The sequence below is a fragment of the Leucoraja erinacea genome, chromosome 37, assembly GCF_028641065.1.
Source record: "Leucoraja erinacea ecotype New England chromosome 37, Leri_hhj_1, whole genome shotgun sequence".
NCBI lineage: Eukaryota > Metazoa > Chordata > Chondrichthyes > Rajiformes > Rajidae > Leucoraja > Leucoraja erinaceus.
The window spans coordinates 943,522-964,944 of record NC_073413.1 but is presented as its reverse complement, the minus strand read 5'-3'; the positions used below and the strand labels follow the sequence as shown (position 1 = coordinate 964,944).

Genomic DNA, 21,423 nt, shown 5'->3' with positions numbered 1-21,423 from the left:
CTAAGAGGAAAGCGCTCCAGAGGGCTATTGACAACGCCCAGAAGATTGTCGGCTGCCCTCTCCTCACCTTGCAGGACCTACACAGTTCCCACTGTCTCAAGAAATCCCAGAACATTATAAAGGACATTTCCCACCCCGGACACCCCCTGTTTGAACTGTTGCCGCCAGGCAGACGGTACAGATCAATGAGGACAAGGACAAACAGACTCAAAAACAGTTTTTATCCCACAGCAATAACCACTTAATATAGCCACCAAATGAGCGCAGGTGCGCTACTTACCAAAGGGATTGTGCAATCGACAGAAGAATGTATGGTTGTGTGTTTATGCTTATTTTTATCATGTTATTTATTTTAGTTGTTTATTTCAGATATTCTCTTTTACGTATCGTTAGCTTTTAGATAATGTGTGAATGGTGCACTGACTGGTTGGCATTTTTTATTTAGTTGTACATGTTTACATGTTATAATGACAATAAAGAACCTATCCTAATCCCACATTACCCTTCCCCTTAACCCGTTTATTAACTTCCATGCCACCACTCCTTCCTTTTGCTTCAGTCTCTCCTACCACTGTTAGTTTGGATCTTGCAGAGGGATGGAAAATGATGGCCTAACATAACACTACTGATACTCTTAGGAAATAAAACACTTGATGGAAACATTTCAGGCAGTTACAGTGATGGTTATAATTAATGCTTTTACAAAGTAATATTACACATACAAAGTATTAAGCACTTGACAGACAAGGCAGAGAGATGTCTGGGTTCTGCTCTGATACCAGTTAGCTTCACTTGAACCATGTAAACGTCATGTCATAAACCTGACTCCATCCATGGCTGTGTCCATCACAAACCAGGGAACGCCCATGTCCTGTCCTGTACCCCAGGAATAGTGTCTTCTGCCTTGGTGGTGAGTGACACTGATGGATATTTTAAACTAAAACATAATTGGTAAATGTGATTTAGGCAAATTGCTTCTGGGGTTGAGATTTGAGTGAGCATGCTGATCATAAGATAGACACAAAATGCTGGAGTAATTCAGCGGGACAGGCGGAATCTTTGGAGAGAAGGAATGGGTGACGTTTCGGGTCGAGACCCTTCAGACTTGTGTCTACCTTCGATTTAAACCAGCATCTACAGTTCTTTCCTACACATGCTGATCATAAGAATGTTCACTGTACAATGTGGAATAAATTAGGCCATTCAAAACACAAGACAATGGTCAATTTCATGTTAAAGACTAGTTTAGAGATACAGCGTGAAAACAAGCCCTTTGGCCACTGAGTCCCCGTCGACTAACCATCCCTGCATATTAACACTATCCTACACACACTAGGGACAATTTTACATTTATACAAAGCCAATTAACCTACAAATCTGTACGTTTTTGGAGTGTTGGAGGAAACCGAAGATCTCGGGGGGAACCCACACGGTCAAGGGGAGAACGTACAAACTCCGTACAGACAGCACCCGTAGTCAGGATCAAACCCGGGTCTGGCGCTGTAAGGCAGCAACTACCGCTGCTCCACCGTGTCGCCATGGTTGATTGGAATAAAACATTCCTCCTCTTTGCAGAGATCTTTGTTCTGTGTAAATAATCCAATTACTCCTGTAATTTTCATCCTCTTACACGAGGTGTAATTCAGAGGTTTAAAATGCTCATTTCCCCTTTGGCTATTTTTGCTAAGTTGGCATGCGGGAGTGTGCTGTGTAACTAAGTAACTAGTAAAAATTATGCTCTCTTTAATATAAATGTCCTGTGCTTAGGCTCAAAACCCACTGCAAGAGATTTCAAGGGTCACACAGATGGAAGGGAAATTTGACCATTCTATGTAAAGATTTGCAATTGTCAGGTTGGAAGAACTCAGATTCAAATGGCAGCAATGATAGGAAAGTAAGGGGCTTCAGTAAGAGAGCCAAGAGTGTCATTTTTGTAGATTAAAGCTGAAAGATACAAAATGCTGGAGTAACTCAGCGGGACAGGCAACATCTCTGGAGAGAAGGAATGGGTGACGTTTCGGGTCGAGACCCTTCAGACTAGATTAAGCTCACAGGTTGACAGTTGTACTATTTACATGGTTGAAGATTAATGCCATTATGAGCACCCATACACTCTTGTTACCATCTCTGCACATGATATTTAAACTCCATTTCATTAAAAGCCATTTCCCATCTTCCACTTGTACATGTGCACTGTGGTGTGTCACTGGCATTGGTAAATGATGCTGGCCTCAGACAGGTAAGGGAAGACCCAAACTCTTTCCTTTCAGCACTGAAAAATATTGAGGGGAAAAAAACATCAGTAAGAAACTCGATCAGAATACCAAAACACAGACTATACAACCTGATGAATAAATACAGAGATATTTGCACACACCCAATGTTGCCATAGGGAAGGTTCACCAGACTGATTCCTGGGACGGCAGGACTTTCATATGAAGAAAGACTGGATAGACGCGGCTTGTACTCGCTAGAATTTAGAAGATTGAGGGGGGATCTTATGGAATCTTACAAAATTCTTAAGGGGTTGGACAGGCTAGATGCAGGAAGATTATTCCCGATGTTGGGGAAGTCCAGAACAAGGGGTCACAGTTTAAGGATAAGAGGAAAGTCTTTTAGGACCGAGATGAGAAAATCATTTTTTACACAGAGAGTGGTGAACCTGGAATTCTCTGCCACCGAAGGTAGTTGAGGCCAGTTCATTGGCTATATTTAAGAGGGAGTTAGATGTGCCCTTGTGGCTAAAGGGATCAGGAGGTATGGAGAGAAGGCAGGTACAGGATACTGAGTTGGATGATCAGCCATGATCATATTGAATGGCGGTGCAGTCTCGAAGGGCCGAATGACCTACTCCTGCACCTATTTTCTATGTTCACACATCATTTGGCAGTTAATCAAACTGCTTCATCCAAGCCACTGGAACAAATTACTGCAAAGTAACAATTCTTCAATTTTGCAGATAAGATGATCATCTTTATTCTAAAGGATGGAAGTTAAATATCCCATTAAAGTCTCAGCTGCTAAAATGGAACTTTGTCCAACTTGCAGGAGTCTTCAATCTGTTGCTGCTTCTCTCCATTGTGCACTTTGGAATGATTTAATCTGTAATCATAACGACTACTGCACCTCCATCCCAAACACTAATCTCACTGCCAACAAAGTTGTGGGAATGTACGTGTAAAATACCAGTTTGAAGATTGAATTGGAAAGGCTGGCTAGCTCGTAGATGCCAACAACGTTCCTTTAATGAAAACACAGATCCTGCTCTCATTGATTAGTACCGGTGTCAAGGGTTATGGGGAGAAGGCAGGAGAATGGGGAGAGATAGATCAGCCAGGATTGAATAGCAGAGTAGACTTGATGGGCCAAATGGTCTAATTCTTCTATCACTTATGACCTTGCTCTACATTTTTTTGCTCTCTTTTAATTTTTTTTACAAACCCACTTCTCACAATTTAAAACCCCACCTCAAGGTTGTATGAACCATGTGGACATTGGAAAGAGCAGCACCAGTCACCCCTACACTAAACTGATGCAGGAAAAATGGTCCCAACGTTGGGGGAGTCCAGAACCAGGGGCCACAATCTAAGAATAAAGGGGAGGTCATTTAAGACTGAGGTGAGAAAAAACTTTTTCACACAGAGAGTTGTGAATTTGTGGAATTCTCTGCCTCAGAAGGCAGTGGAGGCCAATTCACTGGATGTATTTAAAAGTGAGTTAGATAGCGCTCTTGGGGCTAACGGAATGGGGAGAAGGCACTAATTGTGGATGATCAGCCAAGATCACAATGAATGATGGTGCTAGCTCGAAGGGTCGAATGGCCTCCTGCAGCTATTCCTGTTAATATCTGGAGGGTAGATGTGCCTACCTTTAGTGATGTAGAGGTAGAAAAAGTCGCAGTAGAAGATGGTTTGCACAGCACCAGACACCACTGCAATCTGATCAAAGAACCCTTCCGTCTGGTAACGCCAGATCCAGTTGCCGAGATACAGAGCCCGGTACACTCCCAGAAAGAACAGGTAGTGGGTGGTGATGGTCTCCGCTGCACCAGTCTTGGTGATCATGAAGAGCTGTGGCAGTATAGCAACCGATTCCAGGTAAATGGAAAATGTCCAAAATAGCTGAAAAATAAAAGACAAGATGGAAAATATACACTTTTGTCCTGAAAGAACCTCTCAACAGAAAGAATGTCAAGGAACGTGCGAGGGTGAAACGCTGAAAGCAAATTCACCCACATTACACTGACTGAAGAGATGCAGAACGGATTAACAAGCCAAATGAATTCAGAGAGTATAAGCAAGCAGTCAGATGTAACGCTGATGCTCTATAAGGCGCTGGTCAGGCCGCATTTGTACTGTGAGCAAATCTGGGCCCCAGATCTGAGAAGGGATTGTGCTGGCTTTGTTGAGGTTTACAAGAATGATTCCAGGAATGAGTGGGTTAGCATATGATGAGCGTTTGACAGCACTGGGCCTGTACTCACTGGAGTTTAGAAGGTTGAGGGGGACCTCATTGTACAGAATTGTATAGAAAGGATGTTTCCATTGGTGGGAGAGTCTAGGACTAGAGGTCATAGCCTCAGAATGAAAGGGGGCTGTTTTAGAAAGAGGTGAGTTGGAACTTCTTTAATCATTAGGTAGTTAATCTGTGGAACACATTGCCACTGAGGGCTGTGGTGGCCAAGTCAGTGGATATTTATAAGACAGACATAGACATATTATTGATTAGAACGAGTGTCAAGGGTTATGGGGAGAAGGCAGGAAAATTGGATTAGGAGGCTGAGATCAGCCATGATTGAATGGCGGAGTAGACTCGATGGGCTGAATGGCCTAATTCTACTCCGATAACTTGTGAAGTCATATTCATAGAACTTTTTATTTTATTTTAATCAAAAATATTTATTCAAATATTAAAATAGTATTTACAATACAATAAAACAAAACACCACCATAATACAAGATGAACAAATATGCTAAGCAACTGCTAAACAACTATATTACAATCCTTGTCCAGGATACATTCAACCCCCCTCGGTGCCCAGCGGTCCCGGAACTCCCTCAGGGTGCCCACAGACAGGGCGTATTCCCTTTCTAACCGCACCCGGGCACGGACGTAACCCCGGAAAAGGGGCAGGCAGCTGGCCCGGGTAGAGCCCTCCGCCGCCTGGCGCCGTGACTCGCGGATGGCCAACTTGGCCAGGCCCAGGAGCAACCCAACCTGGACATCTTCAGCCCCACCCTCTCCCCTACGCACAGGGTGTCCGAAGATGAGGATGGTGGGTGTGAAGTGCAGCCAGAAGGCAAGGAGCAGCCCCTTTAGATATTCAAACAGTGGCTGCAGCCTCACGCACTCCATGTACACGTGGTACACAGACTCTTCCAGCCCGCAAAAGTGGCAGGCGGCTGGCGAGTCTGTGAACCGCGAGAGAAACAGGTTGCAGGGAACACCTCGGTGCAATACCCTCCACCCCAGGTCCCCAATGTAGAGGGGGAGAATCCCTGCGTAGAGGGACCCCCCTCGCGGCCGGAATGCAACACTGACCGCCACTTGGTGTCCGGACGGTGGACCAGGGCGAGGAAGTGCAGGGTGTGGAGGAGGAGCCTGTACAGGACACGCCTCCCTGCGTCTCGGAGGGAGACGAAGGGTGTCGAGGAAAGGCGGCTCAAATTGTGTGGGACCGGCTCCCGGGATGGATTACGGCGCCTGGGTCCGTTGAGTACTTCCGGCTGAGTGGGGGCTTGCTCAACCACAAGTACTCCACACATTTGAGCCCCCCCGACACCCGGTGGGGCAGGCCAAGGACCGGCTGCTCTCATGCCCGGGCCGTCACCCTCCGCCGGTCAATGGCAACCAGGTTCCAGACTCTCAACAAGTCCCTGTAGAAGCCGGGCATCCCCATCAGGACCGGTAGAACTTTGGTAGGTTGCACTTGGAGAATTGCATGCAATTCTGATTCTCCCATCACAGGAAGTATGGAGGCTTTGAGAAGCTGCAGAAGGGAGTTTACCATGATGTATTAGAGAGGGTAAACTAGAAGAGAAGGTTGGATAAAGCTGGATTGGTTTCAGTGGAATTTCAGAGGATGAGGGGAAATCTGATAGAGGAATATAAAACTATGTGATACAAAAGTGAGTGGTTTTGCAGATAGTGAAGATGGTTGTGAACGATTGCAGCAGGATCTGGATCGATTGGCCAGGTGGGCAGAGGAATGGCTGATGGAATTTAATACAGAGAAGTGTGAGGTGTTGCATTTTGGGACGTCGAACAAGGGCAGGACCTATACAGCAAATTGTAGGGCCTCTGGGTAGTGTTGTATAGCAGAGGGATCTAGGAGTACAGGTGCATGGTTCCTTGAAGGTCGAATTGCAGGTAGATAAGGTGGTCAAAAAGGTTTTTGGCACATTGGCCTTCATCAGTCAGAGTATTGAGTATAGAAGTTGGGGGGTCATGTTGCAGTTGTATAAGACGTTGGTGAGACCGCATTTAGAATATTGTGTTCTGTTCTGGGCACCATGTTATAGGAAGATATTGTTAAGCTTGAAAGGGTTCAGAAAAGATTTTACGAGGATGTTGCCAGGACTAGAGGGTGTGAGCTATAGGGAGAGGTTGAGTTGGCTGGATCTCTATTCCGTGGAGCGCAGGAGGATGAGGGAATACAGAGGTGTACAAAATCATGAGAGGAATAGATCGGGTAGATGCAAAGAGTTTCTTGCCCAGAGTAGGGGAATCGAGGACCAGAGGACATAGGTTCAAGGTGAAGGGGAAAAGATTTAATATGAATCCAAGAGGTAACTTCTTTAAACAAAGGGTGGTGGGTGTATGGAACAAGCTGCCAGAGGAGGTAGTTGAGGCAGGGACTATCCCATCGTTTAAGAAACAGTTAGACAGGTACATGAATAGGACAGGTTTGGAGGGATATGGACCAAGCGCAGGCAAGTGGGACTAGTGTAGCTGGGGCATGTTGGCCGGTGTGGGCAAGTTGGGCCGAAGGGCCTGTTTCCACACTGTATCACTCTAATTACTTAAATCTAGTTGATGAATATGTCGTTTAATTCCACAGCTGCAGTAGTGAGAGATGAACTGCTGGTTCGGTAACAATTGTGGCCATTGTTCCCCATGGCTCCTTCCCAGTACTTAAGGCCAGTAACATTCACTGCTGTGTAGGCAGGAACTGCACATGCTGGTTTACACTGAAACAACACCCAAAATGCTGGTGTAACTCAGCGGGACAGGCAGCATCTCTGGAGAGAAGGAATGGGTGTTGTTTCGGGTGGAGACCTTTATTCACATTGAGGGAGAGGTAAACTAGAGATATGGAGGGGTAAGGTGTGAAAATGACAGATCAAAGCAGATGATGCTCAAAGGAAATGTAGAATGGTTCATTTGGTGCTGCCAGGTTTGCTCGAGTTAATAATAGTCTGGATCATAGTCTTGTACAATTCTGTACAAAGTCTGACCTAATCCACTTGTCATCCCTGGTGCCAGGAACTATCCCGCAAACATCAAACTTAAGTTTGTTAGCAAAGTCAAATGGAAAGACTAAGGTATTCTGACTGTGAGCAAGTGCAAGTGCAAGGGTGACTGAGGGTTTGTAGGGAACATTTGTGAATGATCACAGGAAGTTTAGCAATGATTTCCCCGTCCTCTAGCCTTTTAGAAACATAGACAATAGGTGCAGGAGGAGGCCATTCGGCCCTTCAAGCCAGCACCGCCATTCAATATGGTCATGGCTGATCATCCAAAATCAGTACCCCGTTCCTGCTTTAACCCCATATCCATTGATTCCATTAACCCCAAGAGCTAAATCTAACTCCCTCTTGAAAACATCCAGTGAATCGGCCTCCACTGCCTTCTGTGGCAGTGAATTCCACAGATTCACAACTCTCTGGGTGAAAAAGTTTTACCTCATCTCAGTCCTAAATGGCCTACCCCCTATTCCTAAACGGTGACCCCTGGTTCTGGACTCCCCCAACATCAGGAACATTTTACCTGCATCTAGCCTGTCCAATCCCTTAAGAATTTTATATGTTTCTATAAGATCCCCTCTCATCCTTCTAAATTCCAGTGAATACAAGCCCAGTCGACCCATTCTTTATATCATATGCTAGTCCCGCCATCCCGGGAATTAACCTGATGAACCTACGCTGCACTCCCTCAATAGCAAGAATGTCCTTCCTCAAACTAGGAGACCAAAAGTGGCTATTTCCTCCATTTTTAAAGTGACGTTTCATCTTGCTAGTCTTTAGGAGACTCAAAGTTGTCACGTTCAGCCCCAACGTAACGCCAAGGCACACACCACGGATCCTAATCCCATTTTTCAATCGTTCATCCTTTCTATTCTGTGTTGGATTTCTTAATGTTGTCCCTTCATTGCCAAGACCACTTGTCATCTAATCAACCCTACTTTATCCCAACTGCAGGATCTGTCGATGCTTTTTATCTTCCATTTCCCGGACCTAATAATGTTGATGTCTCCTGGCCAGTCCATCATCCTCATGCCTTCTACACATTCCGCCTGCAGTCCACCACACTGAGCCACCCATCACCTTGCGTCAGTTTAATTTAGAGATACAGCGTGGAAACAGGGCCTGCGTTTGGTCCATATCCCTCCAAACCTGTTCTATTCATGTACAGTGCCCTCCTAACTGTTTCTTAAATGTTGGGATAGTCCCGGCCTCAACTACCTCCTCTGGCAAATTGTTCCATACACCCAACACCCTTTGTGTGAAAAGGTTACCCCTCAGATTCCTATTAAATCTTTTCCCCTTCACCTTAAACCTATGTCCTCTGGTCCTCGATTCCCCAACTCTGGGCAAGAGACTCTGTGCATCTACCCGATCTATTCCCCTCATGATCTCAGTATAAGAGAATAGAGCCCCAAGACTACTCAACCTCTCCCTATAGCTCACACCCTCTAGCCCTGGCAACATCCTTGTAAATCTTCTCTGTATCCGTTCCAGCTTGACAACATGGTTCCCAGAACTGAACACAGACTCTAAATGCATTAACTTCTTATACAACTGCAACTCCTGTACCGGTTCAGGAGAACGACCAGGGCATCATATTCAGACCAAGAACTATTGCTCACACCCTGGTTGACACCCCCACACCCTCTCCCTGACCCACACCCACTGACCAACATCCATCCTGACCAACTCGCCCCCATCCTCCCTTGGTCAACCCCACCCCATCTTCTCCCCGGTCATAAGGAATAGTAGAATTAGACCATTCGGCCCATCAAGTCTACTCCGCCATTCAATCATGGCTGATCTATCTCTCCCTACTAACCCCATATTCTCCTGCCTTCTCCCCGACCACTTGGTCCACACTCACCCCCCTCCCCCTCCCCCCCACTCCCCTCCACACTCCACACCTCCCTCTGGTCAATATCCTCCACCACACTCCACCCCACACTGGCCACACAGGCCCAACACTGACCACCAGCTCCATTGGACCACGCTCCACTCCACACTCCACTCCACACTCCACACTACAGCAACATGAACCACACACCTGACGCAGGAGCTCAATTCCAACACCCGCTGTGAACATGAATGCACGAGGAGCTTCTGTAGTGGTACTTGTCTAGTGGAGCCCACGCTCCTTGCCTCAACGCTCCACACCTCCACAGGTGGAAAGACTGGAAAGTGCCCGCCACCTCACACACTAATCGACCTCATCTGACCATCCGTTCATCCCGAATGAACGAAACAGCTTGAGATTCCCACAGTGGACTCACAGGCCACGCACGCAGGTCATCCCCGGCCCCAGGCAGACGATGTGTTGTTATGGGATTGATTTCACTTGTATCATCCTGGGACCAGTGCCTGACTGAACCCAGCGATCAAAGCTGTGCATGACAATAGACAATAGGTGCAGGAGTAGGCCATTCGGCCCTTCGAGCCAGCACCGCCATACACTGTGATCATGGCTGATCATCCCCAATCAGTACCCCACTCCTGCCTTCTCCCCATATCCCCTGACTCCGCTATTTTTAACTCTGCCTTGAAAGCATCCAGAGAACCGGCCTCCACCGCCCTCTGAGGCAGAGAATTCCACAGACTCACCACTCTGTGAGAAAAAGTGTTTCCTCGTCTCCGTTCTAAATGGCTTACCCCTTATTCTTAAACTGTGTGGTCCCTGGTTCTGGACTCCCCCAACATCGGGAACATGTTTCCTGCCTCTAGCATGTCCAAACCCTTAACAATCTTATATGTTTCAATGAGATCCCCTCTCATCCTTCTAAACTCCAGAGTGTACAAGCCCAGCTGCTCCATTCTCTCAGCATACGACAGTCCCACCATCCCGGGAATTAACTTTGTAAACCTACGTTGCACTCCCTCAATAGCAAGAATGTTCTTCCTCAAATTTTGACTGGGCAGTGGGGGAGATGGGGATACAGGGAGGGGGACTGCAGGTTAATGGGAAAGAACAAAGTTGTGTAGTCATGCCCAGAGACCAACAGGTAGGGACAGACAGAGCGTAGACACATACATACCTTCACTTAGAGCCAGAACGGGAAGGTTGGTATAAAATTGAAGGCTGGGTAACTCAGCGGGTCAGTCTGCTTCTCGGGGGACGTGGACATTTCGGGTCAGGACCCTTCTTCAGAAGACGGATCACAGCCCAAAACATCACCTGTCCATGTCATCCACAGATGCTGGCAGACCCACCCAGTTACTCCAGCACTTTGTGTTCTCCGTAAGATTGCAGCATCTGCAGTTCCTTGCGTCTCCTGGTATAATCCAATAACCACTGAGAAATGGGCCACGATTTGAAAAATGGTTTCAAGCAAGAAAGATTGAGGATTTTATCTCATGGAGGATATTACAGTAACAGGAACAACAGCCAATAGTCGGCCAAACATAATGCCGAGATAAACTGTGTAAGAAGGAACTGCAGATGCTGGTTTGATCTGAAGATAAATAAAAAAAGCTGGAGTAACTCAGTGGGACAGGCAGCATCTCTGGATAGAAGAAATGGGTAATGTTTCGGGTCGAGACCCTTCTCGACCTGAAACGTCGCCCATTCCTTCTTTGCAGAGATGCTGCCCGCCCATGCCAAGCTAAACTAATTATATTAGTATGCACATGACTCTTCCCCCTCCATTCTCTGCATATCCATGTGCCAATACGAAAGCCTCTTCAGCCCCTTGGCGTGGCTTCTGCCGAGATTCACCCCAGAAATCCAATCACTGGGCTCAGGTACCAGTGAGGCAGAAGGAGAAATGTTATTTACACAAAGGGCGGCGCGGTGGCGCAGCGGTAGAGTTGCTGCCTCACGGCGCCAGAGACCCGGGTTCGACCCCAACTACGGGTGCTGTCTGTACGGAGTTTGTACGTTCTCCACGTGACCTGCGTGGGTTTTCTCCGGGTGCTCCGGTTTCCTCCCACAATCCAAAGACGTGCAGGTTTGTAGGATAATGGACTTCAGTAAAATTGTAAATTGTCCCTGGTGTGTGTGAGGTAGTGTTAGTGTGCGGGGATCGCTGGTCGGCACGGGCTCGGTGGGCCGAAGGGCCTGTTTCCGTGCTGTATCTCTGAACTAAACCAGCTCCACAGTTTTCCCCTAAACCCGTGACCCTCACTGCCACGGGAGCAGGCGAGCACCACCGCCTGCAGGTTCCCCTCCTGGTCACACACAATTGGGACTTGGACACCCATCTGTCCTTGCCCATGACTGGGTCTGAACCCTGTCACACTCCCCATCAGCACTGGGTCCACCTCGCTGCATAGAGCAGCTGTGTTTCCGGGCGGCCCACAGCCAGCACCATTGTTATATGGTTATATGGTTCTGACATTTAGACTAGTGGGTCGGAAGGAACTGCAGATATAGACACAAAATGCTGGAGTAACTCAGCGGGACAGGCGGCGTCTCTGGAGAGAAGGAATGGGTGACGTTTTTGAGTCGAGACCCTTCTTCAGGCTGATGTCAGGGGTGAGGGAGATACATGGATAAGGAAGTGTAAGGTGTGAAAATAGGACAAAGGGAATGGAGATCAAGGAAAATGTAAAATTGTTAGCTGGGAGAAGTTAACAACAACAAAGCAAACAGAGATAAAATGTAGTCGGAGACAGTAAGACTGGTCACAGAACTGGGAAGGGGGAGGGATGGAGAGGGAGGGAAAACAAGGGCTACTTGAAGTTAGAGAAGTCAATGTTCATACCACTGGGGTGTAAGCTGCCCAAGCGAAATATGAGGTGCTGTTCCTCCAATTTGTGCTGGGCCTCACTCTGGCAATGGAGGAGGCCCAGGATAGAAAGGTCAGTGTGGGAATGGGAGGGGGAGTTGAAGTGTTTAGCAACCGGGAGATCAGGTTGGTTTAGGCGGACTGTGCGGAGGTGTTCAGCGAAACGATCGCCGAGCCTGCGCTTGGTCTCGCCGATATATAGGAGCCCACGCCTGGAACAGCGGATGCAGTAGATGAGGTTGGAGGAGATGCAAGTGAACCTCTGCCTCACCTGGACAGGAGTGTCGGGGCCCTTGACCGGAGTCAAGGGAGGGGGTATAGGGACAGGTGTTGCATCTCCTGCGGTTGCAGGGGGAAGTTAGACTAGTGCGTTCAGTTTTGGTCACCATGTTAAGAATTCATGTGATGGGAGCAGAATTAGGCCATTCGGCCCATCAAGTCTACTCTGCCATTCAATCATCTTTCCCTCTTGATCCCATTCTCCTGCCTTCTCCCCGTAACCCCTAACACCCGTACTAATCAAGAATCTATCAATCTCCGCCTTAAACACATCCAATAACTCCCCAACCTTCTGTGGCAAGCAAGTCCACAGATTCACCAGCCTCTGACTAAATAATTTTCTCCTCATCTCCAGAATTAAAGGAACATCCTTTAATTCTGAGGCCGTGAACTCTGGTCCTAGACTCTCCCACCAGTGGAAACATCCTCTCCACATCCACTCGATCCAGGCCTCTATAGGAAAGGGCCGGTCAAGCTGGAAAGGGTGCAGAGAAGATTTACGAGGATGTTGCCAGGGTTTGAGGGCCTGAGTTACAGGGAGAGGTTGAGCAAGCTAGGTCTCTATTCCTTGGAGCACCAGAGGATGAGGGGTGATCTTATAGAGGTGAGAAATAGATCAGATAGACGCACAGAGTCTCTTGCCCAGAGTTGGGGAATCGAGGACCAGAGGACATAGCTTCAAGGTGAAGGGGAAAAGATTTAATAGGAATCTGAGAGGTAACATTTTCACACAATGGGTGGTGGGTGTATGGAACGAGCTGCCAGAGGAGGTAGTTGAGGCTGGGACTATCACAACGTTTTAAGAATAAGGGGTAAGCCATTTAGAACGGAGACGAGGAAACACTTTTTCTCACAGAGAGTTGTGAGTCTGTGGAATTCTCTGCCTCAGAGGGCTGTGGAGGCCGGTTCTCTGGATGCTTTCAAGAGAGAGCTAGATAGGGCTCTTAAAGATAGCGGAGTCAGGGGAAATGGGGAAAAGGCAGGAACGGTGTACTGATTGGGGATGATCAGCCATGATCACATTGAATGGCGGTGCTGGCTTGAAGGGCCGAATGGCCTACTCCTGCACCTATTGTCTAATGTCTATTGTTTAAGAAATATTCAGACAGGTACATGGACAGGACAGGTTGGGAGGGATATGGGCTAGATGCGGGCAAGGTGGGACTAGTGTAGCTGGGACATTGTTGGGACGAAGGGCCTGTTTCCACACTGTATCACTCTATGAAGGGCCTGTTTCCACACTGTATCACTCTATGACTACAAGGGGCAAGGGTGGTGGGCCGGCGGAGATGGGGAAAGCTGCTCTCACCTCCAGGGGGGCCGTGTCGTGGTTGACCAGGAAGGACAATCCGGCCACGGGGACCAGGATAAACTCCACACGGAACGTGTCGTTCTCCCGGTCGAAGGTTGAGCTGTACCTCATGTAGATCAGGTAGATGGTGATGTAGGCGCTGAGCAGGAAAATAATCTGGAAAGCAAGTTGTAATACGTTTAGTTTGGAGATACCGCGTGGAAACAGGCCCTTCGGCCCACCAAGTCCGTGCCGGCCAGCGGTCACCCAGGACACTAGCACTACACAAACCAGGGAAGAATTTACAATTTTACTGAAGGCAATTAACCTACAAATCATTACGTCTTTGGAATGTGGGAGGAACCCGGAGCACCTGGAGAAAACCCACCTGGTCAAGGGGAGAAACTCCGTACAGACAGTACCCGTAGTCAGGATCGAACCCGGGTCTCCGACGCTGTAAGGCAGCAACTCTACCACTGCCCCACTGTGCCGCCCCTGGCTGATCGAGTTACCGTCAGGTGAGGCCAATAGTGTAGGGTTCCCAAATATTGAACTGGAGAACTATTTGGTTCATCCAGGTCTGGGGGCTGGAGAAGCAAGGTCTGGGGGTCAGGGGTTACGGGGAGAAGGCAGGAGAATGGGGGATAGGAGGGAGAGATAGATCAGGCATGATTGAATGGCAGAGTAGACTAGATGGGCCGAATGGCCTAATTCTGCTGTTGTCACCAAGTCGAGTAGTTGAGAGCAGAAGAAGTCAAGTGGAGAGTGTTTAACTGTCGTATGTACCAACAACGGAACTATAACATTCATGCTTGTTCCAGCATAACAGGCCTGTGCATGCAACACACACTTTTCACAGAGAGTTGTGAGTCTGTGGAATTCACTGCCTCAGGTGGAGGCCGGTTCTCTGGATGCTTTCAAGAGAGAGCTAGATAGGACTCTTAAAGATAGCGGAGTCAGGAGATAAGGGAAGAAGGCAGGAACGGGGTACTGATTGGGGATGATCAGCCATGATCACATTGAATGGCGGTGCTGGCTTGAAGGGCCGAATGGCCTCCTCCTGCACCTATTGTCTATAATAAAAAATATCACTAAATTAATAACGTAACTACTTCAAGAACCAAAGTCCTTAGTGCAGCCAAGGACAGTTCTTAGTTGTGTTCAGTGGGTGGTGTTCAGGAGACTGGGATGAAACTGTTCTTGAACTTGGGGGTCATGGCTTTCAGGCTTTTGGACCTTTTTCCCATTAGTAGGAGTGAGATGAGAGTGTGGTCAGGGTGGTGTGTGGGTCTTTGATGATGCTGGCTGCCATTTTGTGGGAGGGTGAACCGGGGTAATGCCTCACGGTCGGCTGCAGGGGGCGCCCCCGGGACACAAAGATGGCCGGGCGAGGAGAGGCGAGGAGAGGGACGTCGGTTCACGGGAACTGCTCCAGTACATCGAGCAAGTGGACCAACCGGATGCTGGACCTCCCCGTAGTTGTCTCCGGATCTCACCGAGGCTGTGGACTTGGAGCCCACGTGTGTAATGTATTAGGAGTACAAGTGCATGGTTCCTTGAAGGTTGAGTCGCAGGTAGCTAAGGTGGTCAACAAGGCTTGTGGTACATTGGCCTTCATCACTCAGACGATTTAGTATAGCAGCTGCAAGGTCATGTTGCAGTTGTATAAGATGTTGGTGAGACTGTATGTAGAATATTGTAGGTGGACAAAAATGCTGGAGAAACTCAGCGGGTGAGGCAGCATCTATGGAGCGAAGGAAATAGGCGACGTTTCGGGTCGAGACTCTTCTTCAGACTGATGTGAGGGTGGGGGGTGGGGCGGGAAGAAGAAAGGAAGAGGAGGAGCCAGTGGGCTGAGGGAGAACTGAGAAGGGGAGGAGAAAGGGAAGGACTACCTGAAATTGGAGAAGTCAACGTTCATACCGCTGGGGTGCAGACTGCCCAAGCGGAATATGAGATGCTGCTCCTCCAATTTACGGTGGTCCTCATTCTGGCCATGGAGGAGGCCCAGGACAGAGAGGTCAGATTCGGAATGGGAGGGGGAGTTGAAGTGCTGAGCCACGGGAGATCAGGTTGGTTATTGCGAACTGAGCGGATGTGTTGGGCAAAGCGATCGCCAAGCCTACGCTTGGTCTCACCGATGTAGAGCAACTGACATCTAGAGCAGCGGATGCAATAGATGAGGTTGGAGGAGAGGCAGGTGAACCTCTGTCGCACCTGGAACGACTAATTGGGTCCTTGGATGGAGTTAAGGGGGGAGGTAAAGTGACAAGTGTAGCATTTCTTGCAGTTGCAACGGAAAGTGCCCGGAGTTCTGGACACCATGTTATAGGAAAGATGTTGCCAAGCTGGAAAAGGTACAGAGAAGATTTACGAGGGTGTTGCAAGGACTAGAGGGTGTGACTTATGGGGAGAGGTTGAGCAGGCTGGGTCTCTATTCCCTGGAGAGCAGGAGAATGAGGGGAGATCTTATAGAGGTGTATAAAATCACCAGGGGAATAGATCGGTAGAGCTTCTTGCCCAGAGTAGGGGAATCGAGGACCAGAGGTCATGGGTTCAAGGTGAAGGGGAAAATATTTAATAGGAATCTGAGGAGCAACTTTTTCACACAAAGGGTGGTGGGTGTATGGAACAAGCTGCCAGAGGAGGCTGGGACTGTCCCAACGTTTAAGAAACAGTTAGACAAGTACATGGATAGGACAGATTTAGAGGGATATGGACCAAGCGCAGGCAAGTGGGACTAGTGTAGCTGGGACATTGTTGGCCGGTGTGGGCAAGTAGGACCTGTTTCCACACTGTATCACTCTATGAGTCTATATGCATAAAGGATTTCACTGTGCATAGACACAAAAAGCTGGAGTAACTCAGTGGGTCGGGCAGCATCTCTGGAGAAAAGGAATGGGTGACATTTCGGGTCGAGACCCTTCTGCAGGTTCTGTGCAGTTGCATAAGTGACCAATGAAGCAGTATGAACCGTTACTGGGAGACAGCAGCGGGCTCCAAGTCCACAGCCTCAGTGAACTCCTGAGACATCTATGGGGATGTTTAATTTAGTTTAGAGATTCAGCGCGGAAAACAGCCCCTTCGGTCCACCGAGTCCACGCCGACCAGCGATCCCCGCACGCTAACACTATCTACACACAGCATGGACAGACTAGTGTAGTCTAAATGGCATCAAGTTGGGAAAAGGGGAAGTACAACGGGATCTGGGGGTCCTTGTACATCAGTCTATGAAAGTAAACATGCAGGTACAGCAGGCAGTGAAGAAAGTGAATGGCATGTTGGCCTTTATAACAAGAGGAGTCGAATATAGGAGCAAAGAGGTCCTTCTGCAGTTGTACAGGGCCCTAGTGAGACCACACCTGGAGTATTGTGTGCCGTTTTGGTCCCCTAATTTGAGGAAGGACAATCTTGCTATTGAGGGAGTGCAGCGTAGGTTTACAAGGTTAATTCCAGGGATGGCGGGATTGTCATATGCTGAGAGAATGAAGCAGCTGGGCTTGTACACTCTGGAGTTTAGAAGGATGAGAGGGCATCTCATTGAAACATATAAGATTGTTAAGGGTTTGGACACGCTAGAGGCAGGAAACAAGTTACCGATGTTTGGGGAGTCCAGAACCAGGGCCACAGTTTAAGAATAAGGAGTAAGCCATTTAGAACGGAGACGAGGAAACACTTTTTCTCACAGAGTTGTGAGTCTGTGGAATTCTCTGCCTCAGGGGGCGGTGGAGGCAGGTTCTCTGGATGCTTTAAAGGGAGAGCTAGATAGGGCTCTTAAAAATAGCGGAGTCAGGGAGAAGGCAGGAACGGGGTACTGATTGGGGATGATCAGCCATGATCACATTGAATGGCGGTGCTGGCTCGAAGGGCCGAATGGCCTACTACTGCACCTATTGTCTATTGACAATTTATAATTTTTACCAAAGCCAATGAACCTGTAAACCTGTATGAGTGGGAGGAACCCAGAGCACCCGGAGAAAACCCACGCAGGTCACGGGGAGAACGTACAAACTCCGTACAGACAGCACCGTTGGTCAGGATCGAACCCGGGTCCCTGGCGCTGTGAGGCTGCAACTCTACCGCTACGCCCCCCTGGGCCAAACGAGGAGAAGCTCAATCCCTCGCTGGCAAAGGTGGAATGTAGGGTGTGTATAGTGGGCAGCGTGCTGGAGTAACTCAGCGGGTCAGGCAGCAAACTCTGGAGAACATGGGCAGGTGACGTTTTGAATTGGGACCCTCCTTCAGTTTGATTGTGTGTGTGTGTGTGTGTGTGGGGGGGGGTGTGTGGTGTGTGTGGTGTGTGTGTGTGTGTGGTGGGTGGTGTGGGTGTGTGGGGTAGATTGTGTGTGTGTGGGGGGGGGGCCTTCTTTACATTAAGCTTTGGACTTGCTGTGGTGGGGAGGGGAAGGGGGGGGGGGGGGGTTATTCTCCCCCCACCACAACTCTCTTTTACAGCCTTCTTTACATCTTTAGCCTTTGTCACTTGCTCCACCCATCTGCCAATCTTCACCCCCCTTGCCAGGAGTTAACCCCCTCCCCCACCACTACAATCCGTCCGAAGCGGGGTCCCGACCCGAAACACTGTCTGTCATTCCCTCCACACACGCTGCCCGACCTGCTGAGTTATTCCATCACTTTGTGCTTTTTGCTCCAGGTTCCACCGTCTGCAGTTCCTTGTGTCTTCATGTGGGTGAAGGCGGGAATGTGGACGGCCACGTCAGTGAGAGAGGAACAGTCAGCCCTGCCCGTGATTAAGTTGCCAGTTGCTGAACCACACACAGCCTGGCCTCCCCCCTCCTGGTGAACCGGTACTACACACACAGACATATCGCATGTGCCCACACACACACACACACATACACACCCATGAACACGCACGCACACGCATGCGGGCGCACATACATACACACCCAAACACAGACCCACACGCAAACACCCACACACACACAACCCCTCCCCCCCTCCACACACCGCACCCCACTGATCATTGCCTCCACCATAGAAACATAGACAATGGGTGCAGGAGGAGGCCATTCGGCCCTTCGAGCCAGCGCCACCATTCATAGTGATCATGGCTGATCGTCCCCAATCAATAACCCGTGCCTGCCTTCTCCCCATATCCCTTGACTCCTCTAGCCCCTGGAGCTCTATCTAACTCTCTCTTAAATCTATCCAGTGACTTGGCCTCCACTGCCCTCTGTGGCAGGGAATTCCACAGATTCCACCAGTGAACCAGGCTCAGTGCAGCCTCGCTGTGTTTGCCTGACCGGCCCAGGCCTCCCTCCGTACCTTCATGGCGGTGTTGTAGACGGAGATAAATGAGGTGAATAAGTCCAGGTAGCGGGTGGTGAACACCAAGGCAAAGAGGAGCTGACTCTTCCCGGAGATACCTGTGGTTGGGCAGCAGCAGATTAGGCACGTCCCACTAGCCCTGATCCCATCCCCACATCCCATCCCCCACACCCCGACCCCCCTCCCCACTCCCCTCCCCCCCACCCCTCCCCCCCCACGCCCCATCCCCCCCCCCCCCCGACCCCACATCCCATCCCCGCTCCCCTCCCCCACATCCCATCCCCCACATCCCGACCCCACATCCCACTCACCCCGACCCCCTCCCCACATCCCATCCCCACTCCCCTCCACCACGCCCCACTCACCCCGACCCCCCTCCCCGCTCCCCTCCCCCACACATCTCGACCCCCCAACCCCACATCCCACTCACCCCAACCCCCCTCCCCCCCCCACGCCCCCACCCCCCCCCCACATCCCATCCCCCACACCCCCTCCCCACATCCCACTCACCCCCGACCCCCCTCCTCACTCCCCTCCCCCATGCCCTGACCCCCAACCCCACATCCCATCCCCCGCTCCCCTCCCCCACATCCCATCCCCCACACCCCGACCCCACATCCCACTCACCCCGACCCCCTCCCCACATCCCATCCCCCACATCCCATCCCCGCTCCCCTCCCCCACATCCCATCACTCCCCCACCCCTCCCGACCCCACTCCCCCGACCCCCTCCCCACATCCCATCCCCGCTCCCCTCCAACACGCCCCCAAGCCCCCCCGCTCCCCTCCCCAAGTCTCACTCTCCCCTCATCGCCCCCCCCTCCCCCGACCTACACCCCCCCCCTCGCCCTGACCCAAACCCCCTCCCCACACACCCTCTTCCCGTGCCCCCCTCCCTCACTTCCCACCCTCCTCCCCATCGATCTCACTCGCACATTCTCCCCTCACCTTGTCCCCCTCTCCCCCCTCCCTCTCTCTCCCCTCCTCCCTCTCCCCTCTGCTCTCTCTCTCATCTCTTTCTCATCTCTCCTCTCTCTTCTCTCCTATCTCTTTTCTCCTCTCTCTCTTTTTCTGTCCTCTCTCCTCTCCCTCTCTCCTCTTTCCTCCTCTCTCCCCTCTCCTCTCCTCTCCTCTCTCTCTCTCCCTCTCCTCTCCCCTCTCCTTTCTCCCCTCTCCCTCACCTCTCTTCTCCCTCCTCCTCTCTCTCTCTCCCCCCCTCTCCCCTCTCTTTCTCTCCTCTCTCCCCTCTCCTCTCTCCCCTCCTCTCTCCTCTCCTCCCCTCCCCTCTCCTCTCCCCTCTCCTCTCTCCTCCTCTCCCTCTCCTCTCTCCCTCTCCCCTCTCCTCTCTCTCTCCTCTCTCCCCCCTCTCTCTCTCTCCTCTCTCTCCTCTCCTCTCTCATTCTCTCTCTTCCCTCTCCTCTCCCTCTCCCCTCTCCCCTCTCTTTCTCCTCTCTTTCCCTCCCTCTCTCTCTCACTCACTCATTCTCACTCCCCTCTCCCTCTCCCCCCTGCCCTCTATCATTCTCTCTATTTCTCCCTCTCATCTCCCCCTCTTTCTCTCTCTCTCTCTCTACCCCTCTCTCTCTCTCTCTCACTCTCACTCTCACACACTCTCACCTCACACTCACTCTCCTCACCCCTCTACCCCCCCCCCTCCCCTGCCCTCACCGGCACAGGACTTGGTGCTGTACATCTTGGCGAGCAGGATGAGGATGGCGAAGAGGTGGGACAGGTCCCCGGCCAGACGGAACACGTTCATGGCGCCCGGACTCTGGACACAAACTTGCCCCAAACTCTGAGGGAACTTGGCGGCGGCGGCAGCGGCTTCTCCCGGTGACGTGGCCGCTCCTACAGCTCCAGCCCCCGCCCACAGCACAGAGTCCAGTTACAGAGTAGAGCAGCCTGGGACAGGGGGGGGGGAGGTAGATGGGGAGGGGGAGAGATAGGGGGGGGGGGGGAGATATGGAGAGGGGGAGATAGATAGGGAGAGGGGGAGATAGGGAGAGGGGGGAGAGGGGAGAGGGGGAGGGGGAGATAGGGGAGGGAGGGGGAGATAGGGGGAGAGGGGGGGAGAGGGAGAGAGGGGGGGAGAGAGAGAGAGAAGAGAGAGAGAAAGAGAGGGGGGAGAGGGAGAGAGGGGGGAGATAGGGAGAGGGGAGGAGGGGGGAGATAGGGAGAGGGGGGATAGAGGAGGGAGAGGGGGAGAGGGGAGGAAGGGGAGATAGGGAGGGGGAGGGGGAGATAGGGAGAGAGGGAGAGATAGGGAGGGGGGGAGAGATAGGGAGTGAGGGGGGGGGAGAGGGGGGAGATAGGGAGAGGGGGAGATAGGGGGAGGGGGGAGATAGGGGGAGAGGGGAGGGGGAGATAGATA

The 21,423-nt window shown here is 50.6% G+C and overlaps 1 protein-coding gene across 1 annotated transcript; it reads right to left on the bottom strand.

Moving 5' to 3' along the window:
* Positions 1–662: 662 nt before the first annotated feature.
* LOC129713733 (ER lumen protein-retaining receptor 3-like) lies at positions 663–20,908 on the bottom strand. The gene is made up of 5 exons (XM_055662994.1): positions 20,721–20,908; positions 19,050–19,150; positions 13,779–13,937; positions 3,869–4,121; positions 663–2,272 (listed from the first exon to the last, which is right to left on the bottom strand). The coding sequence occupies exons 1-5, from the start codon at positions 20,809–20,811 to the stop codon at positions 2,232–2,234; spliced, it is 645 nt and encodes a 214-aa protein (XP_055518969.1). The 5' UTR covers positions 20,812–20,908; the 3' UTR covers positions 663–2,231.
* Positions 20,909–21,423: the final 515 nt, after the last annotated feature.

Bases quoted from the DNA above. Each gene is read 5' to 3' on its own strand.
- LOC129713733 (XM_055662994.1), bottom strand. From the start codon at position 20,811: ATGAACGTGTTCCGTCTGGCCGGGGACCTGTCCCACCTCTTCGCCATC. The intron at 19,151-20,720 runs GTGAGGGCAGGG...GCCCAACCACAG, and splicing joins CAGCACCAAGTCCTGTGCCG to GTATCTCCGGGAAGAGTCAG. The intron at 4,122-13,778 runs GTGAGAGCAGCT...TTTATTTTTCAG, and splicing joins ACGACACGGCCCCCCTGGAG to CTATTTTGGACATTTTCCAT.